We start from the raw sequence: 18,421 nt of genomic DNA, 5'->3' as shown, positions 1-18,421 counted from the left end.
AATTCTGCCTGCAGGTCTGCAAGCTTATTTGCAACCCACCCAACCCCAGCTTGTTCTTTTCATGCTGTTTTTGACTTTTTTAGTCTCATATGTTGTCACTGATGCTACTCTCTATTGGTCCTGACTATATGGCAGGTTGTGCAGCCACTGCATCTTACAAGATAAGGATTGTAGCTTAAGTGAGTTCAGTTAGTTTTCTTATATTGCTGTTTCAAGTCATAAAGTAATGATGTGAACACATTGCTATACATTTTTAACATAATGGCTAGTAAAATAGGATGTTGTGAAGACGTTTCCAACAGTTTGCGTACCTTCACTCTGTGCTTGTTGGCCACCACATGGGCATTGGTAACGATGAGTCCGTCCTCTGATACAACAAACCCGGAGCCGCTGGCTACGGGAACCTCCCGCTTGGAAAACATCATCCTGAGAAGGGAGAGGGAGAGACGAAAGGCTTGGCTCTGACTTCTGATCTCAAACAACATCAAGTGGACATGATTAATTGATGGATCGATCACTAAAGAGCAGGCTTTGATGTAAGGGTGTAAAGAGGTATTTTAAACTGTATTTAAGAAAAACCAAGTCTAAAGTTCTGCTTGTAGCTTTAACATTTACTCTTCAGCATGGAAAGAAACGAACATGTGTCATTAGTTTTAAGGTATTTGGCTGTAAAATAAAATGAGCTCTGACTCAGTGAGAGGACCCAACAATGTCTCGATTTATTGTTTCTGGAACATAAACATCAGCGAACAATGTACTCCAATCCATTCAACTATAGTTATTTTCTGTTAAAGCCACAGAAGAAGGGTCCAAGGATCATTAAAATCATTATGACAGCATCCACGAACCTCACATCACATTTCACTGTGACTAAAAGTGGTGAATCTACCAAAACCAAACAAATGCTGATCATTCTAGAAAAGAACTGGTAGTTAAAACCCTGAAGAACTCAACACATTATGATTGTTTTGATTGATTTAACCAGAAAAAGAAAATTCTGCTCTCTGAGATTGTCCCGGTAACAACAGGCCGGGTTTTTTATTGGCCAAAGAAACTCCTGGAAAAAATCCAGGCAAGCAACCACTGAGGCAATGTGTTGCTTAAACCGACAATTAAGAACTTTATAAAGGCTCCCGTCCATATTTTAAAGGTTTACAGATGTTTGGATCACTCTTACTTGCGATACAGTTCAATATGAACGACAGCAGGCGCAATCTTCTCCACCACATCAGCGATGAAGTTGTACTTGTAGCGAAGACTGTCGGGGTTCTGCTGACCTGAAGGGAGTAAAACACCATGTCACTGTATTGTAACACACACACACACACACACAATAATCCACTGTGAGCATTCTGAAAGGGATTGCGATCAGCAGCTGCCGCAGCTGCAGGGGAGGACTGTAAATCTGTGGTCTTAAATAAAGATCTGGTGGATTTTGGCCGACCGCAGTCACAGAGGAGATAAGAGGCTGGATAAGAAAATCGAAATGTTGCAAACAATCATCATCTAGTATTAGTCAGCCTTTCAGCTTCGGTGTGGTGACTGCATGAGGTTCAGGAGACCCAAACCGTAGCCGCTGTGTTAAACCACATCCAGATGTGGAGTGCAGTGTATATGAAGCGCACGTATGCGAGCAGCTACAGCCTGTCTGCTGCTCCCACTGATGCTTAGAAAACAAAGGAAATGACTCAGCACCTCAGAAGATGCGGAGGTATCAGGGGAGGGAGGCGGGGCTATTCCTGCATAACTGTCACTGTCGCCTTACATAACCCCGTCCTGGTTCAACCCAGAGGTGCTGCAACATCTGGAAACTGGCCGGCCCAGGTCAGATCTGCCGGGGACAGTTAGCAGACAGCCTCTGCCATCTGTGTGTGTCGTAAACATGATTCCTCAGAGCGGTGTGACATAAAAGCAGTTGTTAAACAACAGTTCTTACAGTCCAGTCACCATTCAAACTTCACTTGTGTGACCATTAAACAAACTAGAGAGAGCTTTCTTTGTTTAAGTGAGGAGACATGGAGCTACTGCATAGACATATACAGGTGAACTCAGTAATGCCAAAGATGGTGACCAAAAATATTAGCCAGTGACCCGGTTGCACTGACAGGTTCATGAAAGTTTAAGCTCTGTGGCATGCAGTCTCGTTATCGTACTGCTGTTAAAGAAGCTGTGAAGTGAAATCGTGTGCATGCACTAAAGAATTACAACTTATGAGAAAAAACGATTTTTTTGGCTGGATGGATGGAAGGTGGGACGGTGGGCGGAAGGGTTGATGGATGGATGGCTTAATGGGTGGATGGATGGATGGATCGACAGATGGACGGGTGGATGGATGGAGGGCTTAATGGGTGGATGGATGGATGGATCGACAGATGGACGGGTGGATGGATGGAGGGCTTAATGGGTGGATGGATGGATGGATTAATGAGTGGATGGATGGATGGATGGATGGATGGATTAATGAGTGGATGGATGGATGGCTCGACAGACGGACGGGTGGATGGATGGATCGACAGACGGACGGGTGGATGGATGGATCGACAGACAGACGGGTGGATGGATGGAGGGCTTAATGGGTGGATGGATGGATGGGTGGTTTTTGTAAAGCTGTTTTGATCCACTTTGGTAAATCCATACATGTAGTTTTTGACCACTGAAGTTAAAAAAAGGATCTTCTTGTTGTCTCCGGCTCTTTTTAAGTGCTCCAGGTTTCTCTCAGAAGAGATGTTTGATTTCAAGTGCTTCCTTTAACTTGTGGCACCATCTTTGTAATAGGCCACTTCCCCCCACCATGTGGTGGGCTGCGGGCTGTGTGAGCAAGTTAAAAGAGACTTTCACAATACTTTTTTCTCTTTTTAGGTGGTGATTCATCTTTATTGGTGTTTAGTTGTGGTTTGCTCCAATAAGTGATCAATTTCTCCACCATTAACCTCCTTGATGTTAATCGGGGCCTTTGAAGCGTCACATTCCCACCATCTAGCAGCTGTGTGAACAGACCCGAGTTCCTTTTGACATTTTTGAGCAAACCGTTGGAAAGAACTACACGAGACAGAGAAGAGGGACAGTGAAGGCATATCTCTGTTTGTCCTCAGGGTCACTGATCTCAGGATCATACTGTATCATATCTCAGCTGACTCCCTCCACATATTTCAGATGTCTGCAGATTTTATCTCCATGAATCATGAAGAATCCCCGACCTCATTCTTCATAGCGATCACCTCGCTGCAGTTCATACCAGCTCTGCTGATAACGCTGCTTTCACTTGGAAAAAAGACAAGAAACAACTTGTCCTTTGACCTCAAAATAGATAGAAAATAGACTGTATTTGTAAATGAGCCTCTCCAGCAGTAGTCGGCCATAATGAAACAGTTTATTGTGCATTTAAATGGCATTACTTTAAAATGAGACTCTAAGTGTGGCTTTTATATTGTTAGTCTCCTGCTGCTCTGCCCTCATGTTTCTCCTCTCGAGTTTTTGTTGGGAGGTACTAAAACTTGTGGAGCCATTTTGATGAAATGCAAACACCAAGAGGAGAAGGGCAATGAGGGACAGATGAACTCAATCAGACACTAACGAGGGAAGGAAAGAGAACCAAGGAGGGAAGGAAACACTGACAGCCACATGAAGATGTAGCTTTTTCAGGCAAACAATTTTTACTGCAGCTGTGCAAAACGCAATGAATGGACACATTAAAGACGTTGACTCATGGCAAAGAAAACAGAGTGGAAACAGATCACTTTCTTGTGTGAACCAGTCCCCAAAAAATCCACACAAATCCCAATTTTTTTTAAGAAAAGAAGAAATGCTGTCAGCACAAACTATGGTGAAAGCTACCCCTAAGCTTTAGGCTTTAGCTGGATTGAGGATGTCAACAGCCCTCAGCCTGACTGCATCATCTAGCAGAGGTTGGCTAATGCTAACATGGTGGGCACTTAAAAAACAAAGATCCCATTTAAAAGGAACTTGGCTGATCAAAAAAACACTTAATCTCAACCAGAGGCAACAAGACTGTTTGGTGGAATGTGGTCTTAAAACGTGATAAAGGTACAGTGTGTGCTTAAAACAATGAAGGTGTGATGCTAGGTCCAGATGCTGCAGATGTGCCATAAAAAGTGTTAAAGAAGAAGAAAGACTATTGTGAAGCTGTTTATGGATACACGCACTTGGACACGACTCAGGTCTGAGGCTGTCACATTCTCACATCAGTCCAGGCTTCAGTCAGTCTGAGTCTGTGATGACTTTTCCTGAGCCTCTGCTGCAGCTGACCGTCTGTATGTGCTGATGTGGGTTTGGCTGGTCGGCTGTTTGGCTGCTTTGAAGTGAACTGAATGGAGTCAGTCAGATGTGCAAAGAAACGCACTGCAGGTGTCGGTAACAGCACTGCATGCTGTGAGGTCAACAGAGGTCATGTCCACACTGGCGCAGTGAGCGACGCTGAAGCCGGCACACTGTAAACAACCAATGCTCACATGTCAGCAACCCCGAATGGTCCGACAAGGAGAGCTTTCACTTCAGTTTCTGCTCACAAATGATGACAGAGTTTAAATGGATATGGCTGTTGTTGTTCATTTAAACCAACCCAGCCTCTGCAGTGATACCACTGCTCGCGGCAGTGTGCCGAGAGCTGGGTCTCCAGCCACGACCAGCAGTGTGCACCATGAATTTGTTCCCCGGGGTCAGATGATCAGAGTGGACTTCTGCTGTATAGTCCTGAGCTGTCCTTTGGAGAACACTCAGGGGAAATGTGAACAAGTAGTGGGCGATCCATAGAAGTGCCACTGAAAACAATCCAGAAGTGCACATGAAGATGACCTTGAGTGTCTTTAAAGCAGATATGCATGGACCTGTTCTTAGGAACCAGCCTTAAACCTGTGATGCCCACAACCATCTATGTTTAGCAGCTACTAACAATTATTTTAGTCATTTCTTATCTATTGTGGTTTTTCTTAATTCATTCTGTTTGCCCACTGTGCTGCTGATATTGAAGACAAGTGCATAATGAAACTTGCCAGAACTTGTTAATTATTTGGCTGAGCAAAGATATCTACTGACACTGCTCCTTAAAATCAAGAGGCAGTGCAGATATGTGCTGTTTTTCCCCTCAGAAAGGTACAGATGGTTACCTTGAGGTACAGTAATGAGCTTTAGAGGTTCATTTTTGCATACTGTACTTGCAGAGATAGAAATGTTCTTCTTCTGCACCTCTAATTCTGAGTGTGACAAAGTCAGGACATATTTAAAGAGAGACTGTTTGCTATTCTCGCATAGTTTGTAAAGCATGATGTCCATGTAACTTAATTAAAAACTGTAACTAATGCTTATTTATTGGCTATTGATTTTATATAAGAGCAAGATTTGTCTCTGACACTATGAAAATTAAACATATGGATGCTTTTAATGGCTGTACCAAACTATTTTTAACCTGTTCCAGTAACACGATTTTAGTATTTTTGTGGGTTTATTTTTTACGGAGCTACATGTGCTGTTCTCAAACATCAAACAGTAGCCTGGTTTTCAGGCAGTGAGCCCTCCGGCTCCTGAAAGAAGGAGCTGAATCACCAAGCGACTGTGTTTTGTTGACTCTGTATCCAAGCCTGTCAATCTTGCAAACAGCCCGCAAGTCTGCACATGGAAGTGGTCAGAGACAAAAAAGGGAGAAATACCTTTTGATCCCCTCAAATCTGGGTTAAATATCTGTGTGACCTAGATCTGTGTCTGTTTAGGAAGTTATACAATTGGCCAATCAGCTCCAAGAGATGAATCACCACAGACTCATTGTGGCATCGTCCAGATTTTTTTCCTAAACTCAAGTTCAAATCAAATCAAATGCAAAGAGGCGTTTTAGAGGTTTGGACATCCTTCTCAGTGAAATAGGTCAGAGAAGTGATTGGGAAGGGAAGAGGTGAAGGAAGGGAACGGGAGAAAGACATTAGATGGATAAAAGGAAAAAAAGGAAAAGAAGACGCAGGAGGAGGAGGACCTTGCTTGAGAAAGTCCACCCCACACAATCTGAATCAAACTGCATCAGCAAACTGCTGTATTTACAGCTGTAGCTTTGAAGATTGTGTGGCTTCACTTCTTAAAATCCTTTCATGACTCTTTGAGTCTCACAGGACAACCTATTTATTTTCATAGCACAGGGCAGTCACTCAGGACTTCCTGGCCTAATTTCAAGAAATTATGGCCTCGTTAAGATAACATTAACCTGCGAGAGAAGGTGGGAGGCAGGTTTATGGGTGGAAACATGTTCCATGTCAGCGTTTTGGGCCAGTCAGCAGATGTAAAGAGAAAGAGTGAAGGGTGCAGATGTAATGAGAGAGCAGTTTGCTATGACAGATGTCAGATAAATGCTTTAACTTAACTTACTATAACGCAGTTAAACTGTCTGCTGTTGTAACATGCAGCTACAAAAACTCAGAGCCTCATTCGTCACTAAGAGGTTTTCATTGGTGTCAAAGAACCACAGCCTGTAAATAAAAGATGGCCAGCTTCACATCACCCATTGGTTTTGGACCTGACTTTGAAGGCTCACTTTTAAATGTTTTGGCTTCCTGCAAGAAAGAATTGGCTGAACATGAACAAGAGGGCAGAAGTTATCAGCTACCAGTTAGATTAGCTTGTTTTCATAAACTGTACAGGTGCAACAGAGTGACACAAACTCGGATGGGCTGTAGCACACAGCAAGACTCAAACGCGGTGTAGCGGTCCAGCTCAGTGACTCCAATCAGGATAGGCCAGGCCTAGCAGATAGGAAGTGGCTACGATATGGCAGCACGCCTTTCTCTTCACTACAAACAAGTTTGCCTTGTGACTTCTCAGGCGTAGGGGCTAAGCTTAAGGACTAAGGATACTGAGAGTTAAATGAAAGCTTTTTATCTCTTACTCAAATGTTCAAAAAGAATCTCAAGCAGCCAGAACGATGTGGGTGACATTGTAGTGGCCACATCCATCTTTCCATCTTTTATATACAGACTGTGATTTTATCTATAGACGTCTAACAAAAGTGCTTTTTTCCCCATAAACCTCCAAAACACTTCCTGTTGTACCACCGCAGACATTTAGGTTTAGTTAACATGATTGTCTTCTGGGAGAAATCACTAATTACCTTGTTATCTCTAAGCTGTATAAACACGGAAATGTAGTGAAGCATATGTGTGTGTGCGGGGTGGGGGTGGGGGGGTGGGGGGTGGGGTCACGCTGGAAATATGCTGTTTCTCCTCTGAACATCTGGAAGGTCCTGGTAGACCTTCTCATTTTCTTCAATACAAGCAGAGTTCATTGGGAGCGACATCTGGTGGTCATCGGAAGAAACGCAGTTGAAGAACCTCCAGCTTTGGCTTTGATGTTTTTCAAAAGTTTCACTTGCAGCTCTGACTCAGAAAGGTGACGTCAGTCAAATTATTTATTGGGAGATCATTTAATAGTACAGTTTGTGTGACTGCAGCTTTTAAACGTGACAATCTTCTGCTGCTTTACTTCTACTTTCTATGTGAAAAACTACAACGAGGTATCTGGAGACCAAACCTGATGTTTACTAGACCACAGGTCACCAGATTAATCAGACACTATATGTTGGAGGTTATGGTTTAATCTGCTGCTGGGAGGAGACGCAGATTCAGGGTTAACTCCAGTCTGTCTGAGATCTAAGGATACATTCTTCACGCGATTTGGGTTCATTCTGGATGTTTGTCTGATGATTTTCTGCTGGGCGAGAGTTCAGTCTCAGACTCCTGCTGAGGTCATACAAGTTCAGAGCCAACACACACACGCACACGCGTCGGTTATTCGTTTCTTGTGCGGACATCTAATTGACATGTTGCTTTCCCTAGCCCCTTACTCTAACCCTAACCATTAATAATGACTGCTTAACCCTCACCATGACCCAATTGTAACCCTGACACTAAAACCACATTTTGAGTCTCAAAACTGCTTTGAAACTTGTGGCGACCAGGATTTTGGTCCTCACAAAGATATGATTACACGCACGCACACATACATTGCTGCCTATTTCAGGCTCTGTGTGTGCGCACTTAAACTTCCACAGTCCTGCTTCACCTTTTCTTTCTTCTTAAGCTATAATCTCTCTCGTGCACGCGCACACGCACTCACACGTACCTTTCCCGCAGGTTCCCCTCTGGATGAAGATCACCGGCGGCTGCTGCAGCTTCATGGCCCGGTTGCTGACGCGCTTCAGCTCGCAGATGTTCCGGTACGAGACGCCGTCGCTGCCGCACACGGGTTCGGAGCTTTTGCACACGCACACGCCGGCGCTGCCCCTCCGCCGGACAGTGGCCGACACCTCCACGCCGTCAGTCACCACGCACTCCATCCCCTCGGCGCAATCGCGGTCTCCGGTGCCGCCGCACTGCTCGCCCTCGCCGGACGCGCACACCGGGCAGCAGTCGCAGCGGTCCAGCACGTCGCCGGCCAGGCAGTCCGCGGGGATGGGAGCGCACTGAGACTTGTCGCACTTCTCCGGGCAGCCGATGGCGAGGCGTTTGGCTCTCAGCGCCTCGGCCACCAGGCTAGAGGAGGCGAACAGGGCCATTACGCACAGGACAAACCGGAGACTCATGATGGGACAGTCCGACAGAAACTCAGACCTGCAGTTAACTTTTACACGGAGTTCTGCTGTAAGAGTCTTAAAGTGTGCTCTGGGGCAGCGTGGAGCTCAGGGAACCTTCACCGGAGGACTGGCTGACGCAGTGTGGCGCTTCGCTCCCCGTGCCGGTTTATAAAAGCTGCAGGATAAACACAGGAGGCTATTGGTGGGCCTGAGTGACGTCTGTTAGGGAGGAGGAGGTGGAGGTGTATGTGACTGAAGCTGTGCACACACATATTTAGAAAAATTACATTGAATTGTGTTCAAAACTGTCCCGAACTTCAAATTCTGCTATTTCAAATGCTGCACATTTAACTCTGATTTCAGAGCTGTGCAACTATGATGTGACCAGCCTATGAAACATGCTGCCACTGATTTAAAGGTTCATAAAAGGTTTATAAAGTATTTTAAACATTATAAAAACAGATTACATCACATACTCGGCCTGCACACTGCTGACTTTTGGTGCTTTAAATAAATTTTGCTGTCAAATCTTCTTCTCTCTTTACATTCAAATCATTGGCTCGAAGGCTGCCCCTGCCTGAGCCTGGGTCCTGCTGGAAGTCTTTTCCCTTTAGAAGGGAGTTCTTCCTCTCCACCATCGCCAAGAGCTGTTGGAAGGGGATCATGCAAATGTTGGGCTCCTCTGTCTGATAATCAAGTGTTTTACACAATATTACACAACTGTTGTGAACTGGAGTTTATAAATAAAGTGAGGTGAAAGGTTCGATTTTTTTTAGTTCAACTTAGAAGTACTTAATAAATCTTAAAGTTTATTCAAAAATCTCCAGAAAATGATTTCATTATTTTATTTATTTATTTGTTTTTAAAAGAAAAATACATGTATGAAGTAGTACTAATATAAATGTGGATGACAACTGTTTTTATGGGCAAAAGAATACAGATAGTTGTTATAAACTCCAGTGCTAAAACAAAGTGTACGGATGCTTTATAATTCCTCTTCTCATTCCTCTGTGTGCGTTTTTGTTTTGTAATTTTATACTGCATTGCTGCTGGGAGCCCTTTATCATTGACCTGCAGTCAGTTAATGCAACAGTGATTGATTTTTCCAGCAAAACAGACAGAGATCAGCACTGTGACTGAAATGTTTGCCTGCTCGAATTGTCCAAATGTACCAGCAGCATTTGTTTTGCAGACATGTGCAAGAAAACTGTTGTTTTGCTGCTCTTTTTAAGAACAGATCCATTATGAGAGAGAGAATCAAGAAAACCATGAACTGAAATCTGTGGATTTGCAGAGATTGTGGTAGAAGTGATCCTTGCAAGGGAACAAATAAGCTTTCTTAAAACTTAGAGCAAATTCAGCACTTTTTTGTAAGCAGGGTTTCAGATTTTGCTGCTGAGTCTATAAACACCTCTTTGTGTCCTGTGACCGCTGAAATTTAAGTGAATGTAAAAATAGCTGCCCAGTTAAGCTCCTGGCAGGATTTCAAGGTATCTGCTAAGTGGCAAGACTTTGGTGTGGAAGGACTTTGGTTAAACTCAGAGGCTGTTTGTATGTTGTTCGGTTCTTTTAAACGTTTCCTGTAATCTCTCTTCAACCAGCTATAAATCTTATAAATTACACTGTGAAACCAGCAGAAATGAACAGATACAGTTACAGATGTTTGCTCTCTGAGTTCTCGTATCACATAAGCTCCATCAAAAAACACATTTCTCAGCTCTCTACGAGCCCGGTCTTTGATTTGTCAGGAACTTTGCTTCCTCTCTGCTCCGGTCTGCTCAGAAACTGCAGCAGTAACATCTGTGCAGAGGACAGCTGATACGTCACAGCTGGGTTGAAGCTTCGTTACGGAAACAATCAATTGTCCCAAACCTCTGAACGCTCAATGAAAAGCATTTCTCTGACATCATACGTGACATAATCCGATTAATGCATGCCAGTGTTTGATACTCTGCGAGACAAACAGATCTTTGGGTTCTCTGCAGGCGACAGTGCTGGAGGTGCTGAAACGCAGGCTGGTGTTTCAGTTCATGTTTATGAAACACATTTATGATAATGAAACCCCAGTTTCATCAGACTCGACTCACTGCCGAGTCAGACCTCTCCAGCAGCTGCAGACTTATCGATGCAGGAGGAAGCCAAGGAAACCCACCCAGAGTCCAATCCCCGATGGGTGTGTGTGTATGTGTGTGTGCACTGAGTGTGTGTGTTGGAATGAAGGTGGTGACGCATAAATCTGAGCGAGAGGGTAAAAGTGAGAGCTGTTATTTTTGCCCACAATTGTGATAAAGTGAGTGATTTTAATGTTTCTACACCAGGCTTCACACAGTGTGTGTATGTGTGTGTGTACTCTGCAGTGAGTTATGTACTTATTTGACCACAAGAGTGAATATGTGTGTGTGTGTGTCTTAACTGAACATGCAGCTGAAATTTGCTGATGTCCAGGTTTTAATGTGTTAAATAGTTTCTGATGTTGTAGTGGCCAAACAGTTCAGACACACACGGCACGATCGGGACATTCCTGGATGATGAAGATGATGATGGTGGAGAGCATTGTCAGGTGTTCAGCTGGGTTTATAATCAAAGCTCATGATTGGTTTGATTTTATCTGGTTAAACAGGATAAAAAGCAGCTTTCTCTCCTCTCAGCATGATGGGAAATCCACCCGTGTAAAGTGATGTTCGCTTGGCTGAAGTTTGGGTTGTTTCCAGTGTCTTCTTCCTGCCGTGTGATGGCGTTTGTCTCCACCCACCAGAGTCCATCAACAAAGTCATTCCTTCATCTTTCCTGTGCTAAAGTAGAGAAAAACTAGCAAACACTACCTACATCTTTTTTTGTTATGCTTTTCCATATTTTTTGTCACCGTTTTTTTTTTTTTTAATTAAACACGATCAAAGTTTTTTTTTTTATATGAGAAGGATGATTTGTTTTATATAGAGGAGCACAGATCAATATAAACTGGCTCCCTTTTCACAAATTCACATCAAATGAACCTGTAATTGTGACTCTAAGGACGTCATAATGGGTGAGTTCCTAAAAACTCAAAGGGTTTGAATGCAAGGTCTATGTGGTGATGTTATAATGAGCGGTTCCGCCTCTGGAGGCCAGTAGAGAGGCATATAGGCTTTCGGTGTGACTTCGTAAACACCCTGCCAAATGATTCAAGACGTCAACCCTCAGGGCAGTTCAGCTGCTCCTGCTGCAGCCCCTCACCTCCAGAAAAACATGATGCAGAGGGGATTTTCATCCATCTTTCTGTCTCTGTGTTTGTGTGTTCCTGTTGCCACCCTCATCGCCATAGAGACGCACTTGAGAGGGTCTGCATGGATGAAGTCAGGGCTCAGCGACTTAACAAGACGAAGATGTGGGTGTACGTGTTTTTAAGTATTTCAAGACCTCGAGAGGCTTTAATGTTCTTTAAAGGGAGTTTAAGGGTGTTTGAGGGGGAATCTGGACCACTGGGAGACTGCAGTGGTCACTGAAGGAGATGGAGACATCCTCAAAAATGTTACAGTGATGCTGTGGTGGGGGGCTGGTCATTGCTTAAGGAGCTTAGGGTTCATGTGGGTTTTGAAGGTGAAACTTAAGTTTCACGTGTTCTTGAATGAGTTTCATGGATTCTTGGAGGGCTTGGTGCCTGAAGGGCCTGCATGATTTTCTGCTACAGTTTCCAGGCTCAGTGATAGACTTTGATCGCTCCCATTTGCTCAGGTGTGAATATAAACCTGCTATTTCTATCAATCAAAGAACTTCTGACACATTTTGTCAGGCCTGAATGTGCCTGGTCTTATCCAGTGCTCACTGAATGATTGAAAGCCATCATCTAAGTGATTCAGATGGTCCTTAGACTTTAACGCAGGTCCGCTCCTAACTGAAGGAGGATGATCATTTAATGGGTTTCTGTGATCACTGAAGGGCTCCCATGGGACAGTTAAGGGCTGCTACTGGTGACTGGAGAGGTTTAAGAAGCGTTGACCAGCTCATATAGATGGGGGGGTTTGTGATCCTATAAGGGATTTGGTTGGCTTTAATCCCCAAAACAATTCACTCAGTGGTCACTCAAGAGTTACCAGACAACTACTACGACCAGTAGAGTTACGTCTTCAGTTGCGGATGTGGAATTATTGTGAGTGAAAAACTTGTCATCTTGATGGTCTTTGACTTTTCAAAGACTTCATGGATTCTCAGCAGCATGAGGAATAATTTACCATCTGTCGGTCCTGCCAAGAGTTTACGTGTTTTTAAATCTTGGATGCACAGAGTAAGCGAACATAATGTGATTCTTCTGTTCGCACACCAACTGCTGGATCTGTAATTTGCTGTTACACGATCCTGTGCTGTAGCTGTAAAGAACATTTAGTAGTTTGGCTGAATTCATCAGAACCTTTCCACTGTTTAATGAAATTATGTCCACTTTGGAGCAATAAACTCCTCTTCCTCTCTGTTCAGGATCAAACATGACAAATATCCCATGCTTTTAAATAGCTTTTTTGCAGTATTTAATTTCTCTGCAGCTTTTAAGTGAATATGAAACAGAACAAGATGTTTTCAAACGTTCACCATATTCCAGCTTTCCTGACCAATTTCTGTGGTTGGGATTGGAAGTTCATGACTGACTTTAGAGGCATGAGTTTGAAGCGTGACTCATGTTTACAATGAGTCAGAATTAACATTAAACAGATAAAATATAACAAATGTATAAGAAGCTCCAGTCCCAGTGGAATTGTCCTCGGCCTTCCTGCCTCTTCCCGGCTCCAGCTTCACTTGGACAGCTCATCATTCGTGTTTATGATGTGAAGACCGTTGGAGGGAATTCAAACACTCTTGCTTTTCCCAGAAACACAGAGCGTGCACGTGTGCGTGTGAAAAGCAGTCTAATTCCACTCAAGTTGAGTCAGTCAGCAATAACGATTTGATTTATGCATGTGCATGTCCAAGTTTCAGAGAGAGAGCGAGAGAGTGTGAAAAAGACAAGAGAGAGAACAACAAAGTCAGAGCTGGCACAGGTTAACGTGCAGCTGTCGTGCCTGCACAGAGTGTGCTGTGTATATGTGTGTTTGTCCGTAAGATGACGCAGACCTCCTCCTCTTCCTCCCATCTGCCCAAACAGTCCGATTGAAGTCTTCACATTGGAGCCACTCTGCAGCATTTTGCTTCCCGGCTGCATCGTCTTTGAGGTTTACTCACTTACTCACACTGACTGCAAGTGATTGGCCACAAAAAGACATCACAACTCTGAAATCAAGAAAACCAGAGAAGAAGCTACGGTTTCCTCACCGTGCTGGTCAAATCAGGACAAGAGTTTGACAAAACAGCCAGAAATGATGCTTGTCGTGATTTCAGTTTGAATAAATCGGCATGGGTCGGTTATTAAATATCCTCTGGTCATTTTGTATATATATGTGCTGACAGCAGCCACCATCACAACCACTGGATTTGGAATTCTGGAGCCGCGTGGTCATTCCATGGAGTCGGAACAAAACAACAGTGTGGTCATTATTTGGAGAGCTTATGACTGTGCGGTCATTTCAGAGGCTGTAGTTACTGCGCTGTTCTCGCCATCTGCATCACCTTACCTCCACACCCACCTGCACGCCAGCTGCTCACTCCCTCATCACCGCCTCTGTTTACATACTAAATCATCTCTGAGGTGGAGATACATGGATTCACGGGTCTTCTAAGTGAAGCAGCGGCTTTCGCCTTAAAGTGAAGTAGGACTTTCCTCTTCTTGGCGGTGTCACCGTTTTTTCTTAAATCATCAGCTGGCAGCACCGGTTGGTTTCTGTCTCGCTCTCTCTTTCAGTAAAAGAACATGAGGTCCTTTCCCCTAAATTCTATTAGCAGGGGACCACTGAAATATAAATCCAGGGCCAGCCCATCCTTCACTCCCATTTGTTTTGTTAAGTTTGTCTTCATTAAACAGATGAGAGGTGGCTGCAGTCCAGCTCTAATAAAACATCAGCGTAGACTGAATCTAATCCAGCGTAGGGAGGACGGCAGGTTGTGCAACAAGGAGAAACAAGTTTCCTCGTGTGTCAGATTAAGACTGTGAGACGAGCTCTGATCAGGTCAGCCTGACCAGAAGACTGAGTTTAAGGTGAGATTAGAAGAACATGGGAGGACCGACAGGCAGACAAACAAACGTTCTTTGTTGCCTTAAAAGAAAAATAATTTATCTCTTTAATTTCTCTTTAAGCTGGGAGTGTCAAACATAAGGTCCGGGGGCCAGAATTGGGCTGGCAAAGACTCCAATCGGGTCCCTCCCTTTTTTTAAATCTTATAATAAAATATCTCAGCAGTTAAACATCTTTACACTGACAGAAAGAAGAGCTCCACTCATCTGGCCCACTCACGATCAAAGTGGCATGTACAGCATGTGGTGTTCTTTAACATAGATGAAGTCTGAAAAAAAAAAAAAGCAAGTACTAAAACCAGAGGTGGAGCATTTATGCACCAAGAACTGCTATGGTTTTACTGGGAAAGCACTCCAGGTAGTAACAGCACCCAACTAAGAAAAAGTCTGCTGAACCACAAGCATGAAATAAGCATTAACTGGTGAGCATCAAAGATGGCGGCAGTAGGACGCTGAATTCTGTTGTACCTTGGAGAAGTAGGGTCATGCTGAGCTGAGAGATCTACCACACACACACACTTGAATCAAAGGTCAGGCCGGATCTCCATATCGTGTTGCATCACATCCTCTTATTTTCATTGACAAACTAACAACTTAATCTGGAGGAGATTTCAGGTCTTTTTTTGATAAGGAGAAACAGACAGTCCACACGAGCGAAGCATCTGTAACGGAGGCTGCTCGCCCCAAAGGTCCATTACCCGCACTTGCTGAGCGGTTTTGGACTGAGCTGGTCTTTGGCTGAGCTGAGGGGCTGACCTGAAGTGAACTTCAGCCACATCAACCTTTGAACAGCTTTGGGTTTAAATGGATCGATGAGTCACTGGAGAAAGAAGCACAAAAATAATACAGAAGAAGACACTGTATTCAGTTTTAGAGCTCATGTCGGGAGTAGTTGGCAGATAAATGGAGAAATAAAAAGTCCCTTTTGGGGATTTGTTGACAGACCTCCAATCAAACCCTGCACTTCATCTGATTTACTTCCATCTGTATTTACAGAGTGAAACACTGAGCTCGAGTTTTTCCAGAGCAGTGAATCTATTTTTATTGTTTTGTGTCTTGCTAACTAATAATAACACAGATTAGATGATTTAAAAGACCTCAGAGACTCGCCGGGTGTCTGATTTATCAACAGAAACGAATAACGGAGGTTTAGGGAAGTTTAGATAAACTCAATGTGAAGCCAGAGTTCCTCTAGCTGAGCTGCCTGTAACAGCTGGAGAAGAGCAGCTGGTCAATAATGAGGTGAGGACAGTGTTTAGACACCAGCAGCTCCATTAACTCCTGGCACCTTTACATATCAGACTAAACGAGTTTCCCTTTATCCTCATGAATGTACGTTTAAACTGCTGTATGTTTCCATTTATGTGCAGCTTCTGATGTATGCAGAGGGGCTGCTGAGATTATTAATATTATTATTATTTTCACTCCCACATCTAAATAATGTGAAGACGTTTCCCTTATTGGTCTTTATTTTAAAATAATGTTAAACCAATTTTATTATTTTCAGTCTTGAAGTTTATTTTTTTCAAAGGTACGTGCATTCATTTTATACTTGGTTGTATGTATTAAGCTCTGTCTTTGGGCTGTGTTACACGCCACTCCTCTGAGACAGCAACACCCAAACTGAGGCAGAAGCTTTTTGGATGGAACTTTAGGTCTTACTAGCATCCAAAGGAGTGCGTTATGAATAAAGTCATGCCTCTCCACAGTTATCATGAAAGGAAATTATCCATAGAAATCAAAACCATTACTTATAGCAGGAGCTAAACATGTTTATTTCTGCTCTAAACTTGTACATTTTAACATGAGAGTCTATGGGGACCGATGGGGACTGAGTCATTTTTGGAGCCCCCAGTGGGCAATAGAGGAACTGCAATTTTGGCATTTACCCTTCATTTCTGAGCCCAGGGGGTCACACTACAACTACTTGGATGGTGGTGTACTTTTAAAGCTGAGTGTGGAGCAGCATACACTCTGAATGGTCACTGTCTATTACACTGGTGAGTGTCCCACGTGGCAGCGGCAGGTTTATGGCCATGAAACGTGACATAAAAAGAACCCGAGATACTCGCCAGCCCTACAAACAGATTAAAGTCTGCTAGAACTTGAACATCCTCAGCATGCACAGGAACACAGACACTCCCTGATGGCTCATAGCTGAGCTGGTGAAACAAGGTCAACACACTATTATGCAATGAGTTTTTATGTGATACAGATTTGTATGGAGCTGCTTTATCCTTCCCCACAGTTATGCAGTCAGCCCCCCCCCCAGAGAGCAGTCCAACTTAGATTCATTACTGCAGTCTGAGTGAGCCAATGGGGGACGTGCTCTCTGCACCAAGCGTCCACTCAGATTAATCACACATCTTATGTAACTCTTCACGGTGCTAGGGGACTGATGCTCAGGAAATCATGACCTAATGACCAGCGAGCACCACACAAGAGTTCGTTTGGAGAGCCTCCACCCGATGAGACCACTGCATGAAGAATGGAGGCTTCTTCCAACTGTAAGTCAGGACAAAGTGCCTAAAGGGAGGCACCTACGTGTGTGAGGAGGTTTACAACATACAGCTCAGTGACACCTAGTGGACACACTTGCACATGCACTGCTATTTCTCTGTCTACTCTGGCATGTGTTGTATTCACTGTTATCCGCGATTCACCACTCGGAATGATTACAAAGTGTCTCTGAGTTTACCTCAGCATGAGACTGTATATAAAAGACAGAAGCCTTAGACTGGAGCCAGAGGTCAGAGTTGGTCTGCAGGACACAGGAAGTCATATGATTTATCAGAAATGTTAAAAATGCACTAACAGCACAAAGAGGTCCATTTCAGTGAGTCCAGTTCTCACAGCAGCATCACACATACACCGATCAGTCACTCGAGGAGCAGAAGTGCAAACTTTGAACCCTCAGGATCTGCTGTCATTTCCCAGTCTCAGCCAGCACAGCACATCCCTGTGGTTTCACCTCCATGCACAGGCACATGCAGGTCCCGCACAAACATTAGGCAGGTGTTTTATTTTTTTGTAGTCCTGTAGAAAATGATACTTCCTGTTTGAATACTTCTTTAAATGACTGGTTCTCATATGTCTCCAATAGGTGCAGAGATGTCATAAAATATTGAATTCATGATAAAATTCAGAAGCTAAAGTCTAAAATCAAAAGCAGCTTTTACTTTTCAAAGTCTTGTGAAATCAGCCTGCATGTCGGTGTAAACCTCAGTGGCTCCAGCAGGACTAAACTTTGCCCTGTTATTTGTCCTACAGTAACTTCCTGTTTTACTTTGAAGTTTAGTTTTCGCATTATATACTGCGCAAAAAATGAAAGCAACAAATTGGATTATAGAATCACGTCAGTTAAACTCCTGGGATATTGATCTGGTCGGTTGCACAGGTAGTCCAACAGCCAGAAGGTTTGCTGTGTCTCTCAGCACAGTCTTAAAGTCAGTCCAGGAGGCAGGCGGTGACTTCAGGAGAGCTGCACAGGGCCACAGAAGGCCATTAACCCATCATCAGGACTGGTATCTGCTCCTTTGTGCCAGAGCTACAAAATGACCTCCAGCAGGCCACTGTTGTGTATATGTCTCTGACCAAACCATCAGAAAGAAAATTCATGGCCTGAGGGCTCGACACCCTCTAGTGGTCTCCGTGCTCACTGCCCGGCACCGTGAGGCCGATAGAACATCAGCTGTTTCCCTGCGCTTTTCACAGATGAGAGC

At 43.9% G+C, this 18,421-nt stretch overlaps 1 protein-coding gene across 1 annotated transcript in view; it reads right to left on the bottom strand.

The window, feature by feature from the left end:
• The window catches only part of htra1b (HtrA serine peptidase 1b), a 30,159-nt gene extending 21,425 nt beyond the window's left edge, over positions 1-8,734 (bottom strand). The window contains exons 1-3 of the mRNA XM_084936989.1: positions 8,116-8,734; positions 1,178-1,277; positions 312-426 (exon numbers count right to left, since the gene is read on the bottom strand). Coding sequence (XP_084793115.1) covers positions 312-426; positions 1,178-1,277; positions 8,116-8,575 — 675 coding nt within the window. The 5' untranslated portion in view covers positions 8,576-8,734. The remainder of the gene's footprint in view (positions 1-311; positions 427-1,177; positions 1,278-8,115) is intronic.
• Positions 8,735-18,421: the final 9,687 nt, after the last annotated feature.

The sequence above is a fragment of the Perissodus microlepis genome, chromosome 8 (assembly GCF_051167445.1).
Source record: "Perissodus microlepis isolate ML-2025 ecotype Zambia chromosome 8, ASM5116744v1, whole genome shotgun sequence".
NCBI lineage: Eukaryota > Metazoa > Chordata > Actinopteri > Cichliformes > Cichlidae > Perissodus > Perissodus microlepis.
This window is presented reverse-complemented; position numbering and strand designations above follow the sequence as displayed.